At 39.8% G+C, this 11,471-nt stretch overlaps 1 protein-coding gene across 1 annotated transcript; it reads left to right on the plus strand.

Moving 5' to 3' along the window:
• Positions 1–4,671: 4,671 nt before the first annotated feature.
• On the plus strand, positions 4,672–9,818 carry LOC133488232 (histone-lysine N-methyltransferase set-1-like). Its single transcript, XM_061795857.1, is given in 6 exon segments — positions 4,672–4,788; positions 5,747–5,866; positions 7,929–8,088; positions 8,460–8,652; positions 8,915–9,010; positions 9,648–9,818. Coding segments are annotated over 5 exon segments (732 nt in total). The 5' UTR covers positions 4,672–4,788; positions 5,747–5,754.
• The last annotated feature ends 1,653 nt before the right edge of the window (positions 9,819–11,471 follow it).

Here is an 11,471-nt window from a genome sequence, read left to right on the forward strand (position 1 = left end):
TTTCAGAAGAAGAAGAAGAATCATCTTTTATTGTCATGAGCATGCATGCACACAAAATTTGTTCTCTGCATTTAACCCATCACAGTGAACACATACACATTAGTGGGGGATGGTGAGAGACATGTCCTTATGTACATAAGTGTACAGTTGGACCAAACTGAAAAACGACACCCACCATGTACTCGGTTTGTGACTGGATTGGCCAAGATACGACAAAAGACCGCACACATTGTGAAGTCACATCCCTTGACAGTACTCACGACACATGGTGTAATGGCATATGTGACTTCATCAGCATTCGCAATGTCATCCTTAAGACAGACCCGCCTAGAGAACATCATAAATGCACCACACATCACATACAGTGAGTACGTAAAGTATTCAGACCCCCTTAAATTTTTCACTCTTTGTTATATTGCAGCCATTTGCTAAAATCATTTAAGTTCATTTTTTCCTCATGAATGTACACACAACACCCCATGTTGACAGAAAAAAACAGAATTGTTAAATTTTTGCAGATTTATTAAAAATGAAAAACTGAAATATCACACAGCCATAAGTATTCAGACCCTTTGCTCAGTATTTAGTAGAAGCACCCTTTTGAGCTAATACAGCCATGAGTGTTTTTGGCAATGATGCAAGTTTTTCACACCTGGATTTGGGGATCCTCTGCCATTCCTCCTTGCAGATCCTCTCCAGTTCTGTCAGGTTGTATGGTGAAAGTTGGTGAACAGCCATTTTCAGGTCGCTCCAGAGAAGCTCAATTGAGTTTAAGTCAGGGCTCTGGCTGGGCCATTTAAGAACAGTCAAGGAGTTATTTGTTATTTTAGCTTTGTGCTTAGGGTTATTGTCTTGTTGGAAGGGGAACCTTCGGCTCAGTCTGAGGTACTGAGCACTCTGGAGAACGTTTTCGTCCAGGATATCCCTGTACTTGGCCGCATTTGTCAGTCTCTTCGATTCCTACCAGTCGTCCGATCCCAGCAGTTGAAAAACACCCCCACAGCATGATGCTGCCACCACAATGCTTCACTGTTGGGACTGTAATGGACAGGTGATGAGCAGTGCCTGGTTTTCTCCACACATACCCCTTAGAATTAAGGCCAAAAATAGTCTATCTTGGTCTCATCAGTCCAGAGAATCTTATTTATCACCATCTTGGAGTCCTTCAACTGTTTTTTAGCAAACTCCATGCGGGCTTTCATGTGTCTTGCATTGAGGAGAGGCTTCCGTCGGGCCACTCTGCCATAAAGCCCCAACTGGTGGAGGGCTGCAGTGATGGTTGACTTTCTAGAACTTTGTCCCATCTCCCGACTGCATCTCTGGAGCTCAGCCACAGTGATCTTTGGGTTCTTCTTTACCTCTCTCACCAAGGTTCTTCTCCCCCGATTGCTCAATTTGGCCGGACGGCCATCTCTAGGAAGGGTTCTGGTCGTCCCAAACGTCTTCCATTTCACGATTCTGGATGTTACTGTGCTCTTAGGAACGTTAAGTGTAGCAGAATTTTTTTTTTGTCACCTTCGCCAGATCTGTGCCTTGCCGCAATTCTGTCTCTGAGCTCTTCAGGGAGTTCCTTTGACCTCATGATTCTCATTTGCTCTGACATGCACTGTGAGCTTTAAGGTCTTATATCGACAGGTGTGTGGCTTTCCTAATCAAGTCCAATCAGTATAATCAAACACAGCTGGACTCCAATGATGGTGCAGAACCATCTCAAGGATGATCAGAAGAAATGGACAGCACCCGTGTTAATTATGAGTGTCACAGCAAAGGGTCCGAATACTTATGGCTGTGTGATATTTCAGTTTTTCTTTTTTATAAATTGAAAATATTTAAACAATTCAGTTTTTTTCTGTCAATATGGGGTGCTGCATGTACATTAATTCGGGAAAAAAAGTATCTTAAATGATTTTAGCAAATGGCTGCAATATAACAAAGAGTGAAAAATTTAAGGGGGTCTGAATACTTTCCATAAACCACTGTATACACATGAAGATATTAATATGGGAGATACCATCCAGGAGGGGGAACCCCATGAACGTGCTGCAAGGACAGTGGAGCAATCGCAGGTCAGACACTAGTTGCAAGGTACGCCCAACTCTGACGCCGAGATGATTTTGTACACAGATTGTTGTTGCTTCAGGGATCTGGAGAAGGGTCTTCAGGCAGCATATCCAGTGGTGCAGAAAGATGAGGTGAGTTGAGGTGAAGGAAACAGAGAAAGTGGCAGGGAAGTAATCAGCACAGTTGGCAGAATTGAGAACGGTGGTAAGAGCTTTAGAATTAGCAGAGGGAAAAATTATGAACATTTATACAGATTCAGCCTATGTTTGCGGTGCAGTGCATGTGGAGTTGGCACAATGGTTAATGGAACAAGGAAATGAGGTGGCAGATGCCATAGCAAAGAAGACAGCAGGTTACATGCCAACAGTGGAACAGTGAAAAGGTGGACCAATGAAGCAAAGATGGAACTTCAAAGCTGTTTAGACTACACAGACTGGAGTGTCTTTGAAAATTCAGCTGGCAGCCTGGATGAATATACGGACACTGTCACATCCTATATCAGTTTCTGTGAAGAGGTGTGTGTACCAACAAAGTCATTTCACATTTCAATATGGGGTGCTGTGTGTACATTATTGAGGAAAAACATGAACTTAAATTATTTTAACAAATGGCTGCAATATAACAAAGAGTGAAAAATTTAAGGGGGTCTGTAAACTTTCCGTACCCACTGTATGCCTTGATGTCTGTGTCATTGTTTCAGCTTTACAGGTCCAGCTGCAAGACTTTGAGAACTGTTCGTCTTGATTTGAAGCCAAACACCATGAAATGCCGGATTGAAAAATCAGCAGTTGAACTGCCAAGACTAAAGTCTAAACAATCATTCTATATCCTTGATCTATGAGTAAGATTACAAAGGTGGGAGTATGTTCTATGAATATCTGATTTCTACACACCTCTCCTTGAACCGTCACCTTATCGTGGTGGAGGGGTTGGTGTGTCCCAATGATCCTAGGAGCTAAGTTGTCTGGGGCTTCACGCCTCTGGTAGGGTCACTCATGGCAAACAGGTCCTAGGTGAGCGACCAGACAAAGATAGATTTGCTCTTCTCCCCGTGCCTGCGTGGGTTTTCTCCGGGCACTCCGGTTTTCTCCCACATCCCAAAAACATGCATGGTAGGTTAATTGAAGACTCTAAATTGCCCGTAGGTGTGAATGTGAGTGCGAATGGTTGTTTGTTTGTATGTGCCCTGCGATTGGCTGGCAACCAGTTCAGGGTGTACACCGCCTCTTGCCCGATGATAGCTGGGATAGGCTCCAGCACGCCCGCGACCCTAGTGAGGAGAAGTGGCTCAGAAAATGGATGAATGGATGGTTTGGCAAGAGGAATAATTCCACCCCTTTGAAACAGAATGAAATTTTATTCAGATTCACCCTGTTTATTTCTATTGAGCTGTTTATATGGACTATTTTCATTTGGTTTGGGATTTTAAACCAATTATAGAATAGAAAGCTCGATGTAAACCCCCCTAATGACTTGCTTTTCCTACATAACGATCATGAAGAAGCATTTTGTGGAGACCAATATTTGTTTAGGTGGGATGGAGATCGGTTTTAGGGTGGGTAGGACAATGAACCTTTGCCATTACCAAATATTACAAAAAAAATTTGGGGGGCTTGAGAATCTTTTAGGGGGGCTGAAGCCCTCTTAAAATAGGGTAAGCAACGCCATTGACTTCCACCATGATAAGTTGACGGCTCATGGAGGAGGAGATGGTTCGCTATCAATGCAAAACAGACTGTTCTTGCAGAGCCAAGAAGTGATCATTCACTATTCTTTTCCAGTGCAGCTGTGCGTGTCAGAATGATTAGGACACACAGGACACATAAGAAATTGATGATGATGATAAAGACTCCTTGATTGTCTTAAAGATGAAATGCATTTCTGTCTTGAGGCACATGTTGATTCTTAATGGACATTAACTTAGTGGTACGTTCATGTCTGATCACTCAATAAAGTTTGTGGTTTGATCTGATTTATTGATCTTATTTCTTCTGATACCACTACATTTCTTGGGCCTGGAAATGGTAATTTGTCTCAATAAAAGCTCTATGTTAAGCTACAAGCTAAAATATTGACACAAACCTTTTTCATGACAGCCATTTTGTAATATGTATATTGTGTATTGTGTATATACCAATAAGATATCAGTGCAAATGGAAGCATTATTTTTCTGATTGTTTATACTTTTCCAAAAATATAGTTTTCATACGCTCCACAAAAATCTGGTGACATTACATAATGAACCAATCTAGAAAGTAACTGCTCTAATGACATTTTTAAGTCAGGTTAATGAGGCATTATGTTCATGGAAAAAGCAATAGCTGTGTCCAGAATCACTCAGCTATATAGTGCACTTCACAATGAACATATTTTTTATTTTTTTTTCGCGAGTGAGCATTGTCATTAAAAAAAAAGAAGTCACTCAAATGATAAACAACGTATATTGTGGAAAACAGTGGACATCCGATGTTCACTACCCCAACAATATCCATTAGCGAACAGAACGTTAACAAGCTGAAGGTGACGTTTGACTCACAGATATAGGATATATTAACATGCCTGGCGGGCGGGCAACAGAAAGACTGTGATTTACATACATTTTACTAACACCACCCGTCCAGGGCGTGCTGAATCCGAACCGAGCGCTCCTCATTTGATGGCGGAAGATTCAGGTGCTGGAGAATTTGAACACTTCGAAGTTAGAACACTGCTGGTTTTAATGGGGAGGTAAGTGCTGTTTTTTATTCAGTAAATAATTATATACTGATTATATACGGGGAAGGAGAAAATATGCGGTGAAACACGTTTCAAAGAAGGATTCCACGTTCATGCAAACTGCAACAACAGGGCCTAGTAGACCCTACATGTGTGCTCCTGCATGGATAAATGAATGAGCTCTAGGTATAAATATGAACAATTACGGTGCTTTTACTCGTTTAAAGAATTAAACGAACAGGTCTCATCACGTGGACTTCTGTAACTAGTTGGATTGTGTTGTATGAACTGCTACATAAATTCTTCGTGTCTATGTTAGACACCATGTTCACTGGTTAGTAATGTGTACGTATGGAATTTTAGGTGCCTGTGTATTAACATTGTGGAGTCACATGACACTGCAGACATGGTGCTGTGCCTATGTCTGTAGAATTAAAGATTCTGCATTAAAACTAATATAGTGGAAGGAATGAAGTTAAGTGAGTTGAGATAAATTAGTTTTCCATCCATCCATCCATCCATTTTCTGAGCCGCTTCTCCTCACTAGGGTCGCGGGCGTGCTGGAGCCTATCCCAGCTGTCATCGGGCAGGAGGCGGGGTACACCCTGAACTGGTTGCCAGCCAATCGCAGGGCACATAGGAACAAACAACCATTCGCACTCACAGTCATGCCTACGGGCAATTTAGATTCTCCAATTCATGCATGTTTTTGGGATGTGGGAGGAAACCGGAGTACCCGGAGAAAACCCACGCAGGCACGGGGAGAACATGCAAACTCCACACAGGCGGGGACGGGGATTGAACCCCGCACTTCAGAACTGTGAGGCTGACGCTCTAACCAGTCGGCCACCGTGCCGCTAAATTAGTTTTCCAACACCCATATTGTTAAAACAGGGTTGGCAGCAAGCATAGGTTTAGCCTATAGTACCATTCATGCATAAAACTGAATGATGCCTTTTTTTCTTTATAGAATTAACAATGCCTTCCCTGAGATGCAGGAAATCCCCAAAACAGGATGCTATTGAACATGCTTTCAACAGTCTGGACAAGACAGCAGAGTTGGAAGAGAAGTACATAAACTCTTTTAAAGGTATGGGATTAAAGCTTTTGCTAAGATTTAAATATTGTGGTTTTACTGTATTCAAGATGACATCTTTTAAATATTTAATTTAAGTAAGGGGTGCCCAAACCAACATTTTTGTGTTACTTTTGTAGATTTCAAATTATTTAAGACTTCCTTTTTTTTTTGCAAAAATTTTCTCCACATTTATCTCCTGTGCTGTGCAGTCAAATGTTATTTATTTATTTTACACCAGACTACACAGCTACAATAATTTTCAATTTTTTTTGTCATGGTCATTGAATTCACTCTTTCCACTGAGCCAGCTGTTTAGTTTATGCTTGTTTCTAGGGCTGCAGCTATCAAAATTTTAGTATTTGAGTGTCCTACTAAAATTTGTATCGAATAAACGGGTATTCTGAGGAATTATATTTTTGCTTTGTTAAAGAGCAATTATGAATACACAAGAAAAAGTAAGCCATTTCACTTAAAAATGAATGACCAATTATTATTATTGTTTTAGATAATCAACTGTTTTATTTCTTACATTAACATTGAGCAGAAACAATTTTCTTATCTAGAAATATTTTCAGTGAGGCAATTTCAAACAAATAAAAATAAACACAACAACAAATAAATTTTACTTTAAACTTAGCATTTCTTGTAGGTATAAAAAAGACAAGGCATTTATTAAAAAAAGCACAAGGAGCCTGTTGTGCAACTTCATTTAAGCAGCTATCATTTTAGGATGTGAACTAATACAGTAGGTTCATGGCTGTGCATTTAGGAGCTTAGACCAGACTAACTAAATTAAAATGAAGATGAAATGAAGACACCTCGGAATGGCAAACAAATACAGTATCACCGTAATTTTTTGACAAACTTTGCCACTTACAATTTTTTTTTTTTTCACCAACATTACTTGACTCCAAATGTAGCCACTTGCAGATACGATGCTAGTACACTGGCCATGTGTCTCAGTGCTTAAACAGCTGAGCAAAACTGTCCCTTGACTAATACAACAAGCACCCTGAATGAAGTCGTTATAGTCGCACACATACTCTACTTGTCACTGTTGTCATCAACTGGCCACAAATAGTCATAATTAATACAAACCTTAGCCCTCTACACGTTATGTTAGTAAATTGCATTAATGTTAAACTCAGTGTTTTGTGTGACGTTCATCTTTGCTTTTCTACCGCTTTTTGTCTTGCTTGAGACTTGCGGCGTCATTGGTGTTTTCCTTTCTTTCTGATCGGTTTAAAATCCTCCCACACTTGAGGAATTTTGTCCTTTTTCACATTTGTCTTCTCTCACGTCGTCACAATCTTCTTTTTGTTGTTTAACGGCGGCATGCAAACTACTGTGTAGTAGTCATTTACAGTATTTCGTGCTCTTGAATCAAATACGCATGTTGTGCTTCCACCATCTTTGCCCGCGTTGATATGGTTCTAGTCCGTCTGCTCCGTTGACCTTTTAACTCTTTCCTGCCATTAACAGGCACCTACTGTACAAACCAATATTACCAAAATGGGAGGGTTGGCAGTAAATGAGTTAAACGGGTTCCCGAGGCAGAAAAAAAATTGACAATTTTTTTATCCTCGAAACATTCGAGTACTTGTTGAAGCCCTATATGTTTCTATAAACAGCAAATGCTAAACAGTGTTTATATGGTGATGTTGTTAAAGATATACTGTAAACTAATCGCCACTTGTTGATTTAGTCATAGATTAGCCGACTAGTTGAGTATGCCGGGGTCTTGCTCCAAGTGCATACTTGGCTGTATTGTATTTTTAAGTGTAGTTCAATGTATGAAGAAATAAGCGTTTCAAGTGCTATTTACCGTTAATTGTTTGAATCATATTTTGTGCTATATGTATGATTTAAACTCAATATATATTCATAGATATTCGTTATTTGCGGCAGGGCTCGGTCCGTATGCCTCGCGAGTAGCGGGGTTCTTTCATATACAGTGGCACCCTAAGATTAGTATAGTGGTCCAAATGAAGATCTGCCTACTCCTTATTGCGTAATTATTTGTTTAAAAAATAAGACTGTAAAACTACAAACATTTTTTGTCTGTTAACACTAGGTCGTGGGGTATTTACCAAGGTGCCTTTCAGGAAAGAAGACTTTGTTGTGGAGTACAGAGGAGAATGAATAGATTCTGATGAATCCCAACATAGAGAGATATACCATGGAAGAGCCACTGTTTTTATGTTTGAGTTCCGTCGGCAAGAAAAAACTTGGTGGTGAGGCTAAGATTGAAATGTTCTTCTTTTTAAAAAATGTTATTTATTTATTTTTAAATTAAGGCTTTTTTCACATCGCATAAAAATGTGATGGAAAAATCATTCTTCAGGCAAAAAGTAACAATTCCTTTTGATGCGTTTAGTGTTGCATCTGTACAAGTGAAAATATATGGGATAAGGTCTATAAAACATAAGGTATAAATGAGGTCTGCCTGTGAAAGAAATCTCTTAAGAATTCTGTTGATCAAAAGATGCAATAATTGTGCATTTCTGATTCCTTTTTAAAATGCTTGGTTTATGTAGTTCTCAGTTATGTTATTCTCAAAGAATAATCTGACATTAAATAATTGTTTTTCAAATATATTTTTAAGTGTTGATGCAACTCAAGAAGATGGCAGTCTCGGAAGACTGGTTAATGATGACCACAAGCAACCCAACTGTAAAATGAAGAAGATGGTGACAGAGGGCAAGCCACACCTCTGTCTGTTTGCTCTGAGAGACATCAATATTGGCGAAGACAACACTTATGACAATGGACCAGCTAACTGACCTTGGAGAAAACAGGTTCGTCAAAACTTTTAAAAAGAAGGACGACAGCGATCACTTTGGGTGTTGTGGGTTCGAGTCAGATTATTAGTTTGACTATCTAACAAATGCACTTGTCAGGTTTATCTACCAGTCAAATATGCTGTCTGGGAGACTTCAGTCCAAGTGGGTTCATCTGATTTCTGAAATTGTTATGTTATGGGGACCAAAGTTTTAAATGTGTAAAATGCAGATACATTTTGTGTTGCCTAATCTAATAAATTTTCAACTTGTTGATCAGGACGGAGTACAATCGACTCTGACTGAATCTGCTGAGGTTGAGCTCCCCCAAACCACTGAGCAGCCTCCTCAGGGATCTACAGACTCAGAAATGGAGGTACATATCCCATGTGATGATTCTATCTGGTCTTGAGGTGTTGAACTTCCAGTTTCATAGACCTGATTAGTCATGGCTTTAGAATGTATCTTATGGTGCAGGATGATAGTTAAGAAAGATGTCTGTCTGCTTTAAAGCCCACTCTGGTTGTTATGTTGTTGTTGGGGTCCAGTCAGGTCATTTTGGCCTTCTATCAAACACACTTGTCAGGTTTACAGTGTTTGTGGGGTCCCGTAAAGTCATTTACATTGTTGACCTAAATGGTAGCTAATAAAGTTTTCCCTCATCATCATCATCATATGAAAATAGCACCATAAATTGTATGTGTCCTTACTGTATGATGATCTAAGAATCTACCAGCCACTCTAGCTGTCTGACTGGGAGACTTTAGGCTGTGCCAGGCTGTCCTGTGCACTATTGCCCATGTTGTGGCTTCCAATAGACACCACGTCACTGAAATAGCGGTCAGAACAGACCATATGTGTCCAGAAGAGGTGATTTGCCATGGGCTACAATAAGTGGATTCAACTGATTTTTAAAATTGATATGTTATTGGTGCCAAAGGTTTATATTTGTAAAAATCAAATACTTATTGTATTGGTTAATCTAATAAATCCATTCTCAATTTGTATATCAGTATGGAGGGCCATTGACTGTGATTGAATCTTCTGAGGTTGAGATCTCCAGGACCACTGAGGAGCCTCCTCGGGGATCTACAGACTCAGATCTGGAGGTACGCATCCTGTCTGATTTTGAGGTGTTGAAGCTGCAGTTTCATAGACCTGCGCTGATTAGTCAGGTTGTATGATACTCAGTTAAGCTGTGTGTCTGCTTTAAGGGTCTGTCAGGTTGTTCTGGTGTTGTTCTGCTTCAGTATTTTTCCATCTGAGAAACACACTTGTCGGGTCTACAGTGTATGTGGGGTCCCCGTAAAGTCATTTACATTTTTGACAAAAATGATATCTTATAAACCTTTTCGTCTTTATCATTTGAAAATACCATCATAAGTGGTATGTGTCCTTACTGTGTTGTTATCTAAGGACCGACCAGCAACTCCAGCTGTCTGACTAGGAGACTTAAGGCTGTGCCAGTCTGTCCTGTGTGCCATTGCCTACGATGTGGTTTTCAATAGCCATCACGTGACTGAAATTGTGGTTAGAACAGAACAAATGTGTTCAGAGCAGGTGATTGGGGATGGGCTACACTAAGTGGATTCATCTGATTTATGCAATTATGTTCTGGCTGTCAAAGGTTTAACATTTTTAAAAATAAGATACATATTATGTTGGGTCATCTAATCCATTCTCAACTTGTATATCAGGACGATGGACAATCGACTCTGACTGGATCTGCTGAGGTTGAGGTCTGTAGAATGTATCTTATGTTGCAGGATGATAGTTAAGAAAGATGTCTGTCTGCTTTAAAGCCTACTCTGGTTGTTCTGTTGTTGTTGGCGTCCAGTCAGGTCATTTTGGGCTTCTATCAAACACACTAGTCAGGTTGACAGTGTTTGTGGGGTCCCCGTAAAGTCATTTACATTGTTGACATAAATGGTAGCTAATAAAGTTTTCCCTCATCATCATATGAAAATAGTATCATAAATCCTATGTGATTTAAGAGGTGATGCGATTAACATACCATTTAATGCCTAGCCAGGCTCTAATCCTGTCATTTTCTCCTTGCAAAGGCAATTGTCGCAGTCACTTTTTCATACAACAGTCCATGATGTAATGAACAACATCGTGTATTTTAACAACAGCGATTTATGTGTTCCCACCAACGAGAAATGTAAACTTTTTTCTTAAGAGAGGTGATGCGATTCTTCACATAAAATTTTATGGCTTGCCAGGTTCTGTTCCTCAGTGCTCTTCTCTCCATGTTAAGGCACTTGTCGCAGTCTCTTTTGCCTGGAACATGGCATGATGTGATGAATGACATCATGTGCCTTTCTACTGCCGCAACTTCCGCTCTATCCCATGCTCTTCTTTTGGCAACCTGTTTCTCTATACACAAAGATGAAACACAAAGCTCTTGTTAAATGAGTTTATATTTTGAGCAGCTAATGTTGAAATTAAAACTAAAAACTGCAAAGCTACCTTTTAACCTCATAGGTTCGAGCTGAGCAATTAACTCTGGCAGTGTTACAGAGTCCTACTGTGCTCCTGCATTACTCTCGCTCACATCTGGCCTTCTTGAATCACTCTCTTCTGTTGTGAGCGGATCCTCTTTATTGAGAGAGAAAGGAAAAGTAATTGCTGACATACAAGTTAGTACAAGGAGGAGGCTGTCATTTGGCATTTCCATCTTATAAACTAGAGTATATTTAGATTGTTTTGCATTTCAGTATGTATACAGTATTTTATTGTTAATTTACTTATCGTGAACAGTTTATGTATAGTTTGAGGTGGTAACTGGCATAAATTAACTGATTAGCAGTCATTGTAATATTTTCTGTTGCCTG

This window comes from Phyllopteryx taeniolatus, chromosome 13, assembly GCF_024500385.1.
Source record: "Phyllopteryx taeniolatus isolate TA_2022b chromosome 13, UOR_Ptae_1.2, whole genome shotgun sequence".
NCBI lineage: Eukaryota > Metazoa > Chordata > Actinopteri > Syngnathiformes > Syngnathidae > Phyllopteryx > Phyllopteryx taeniolatus.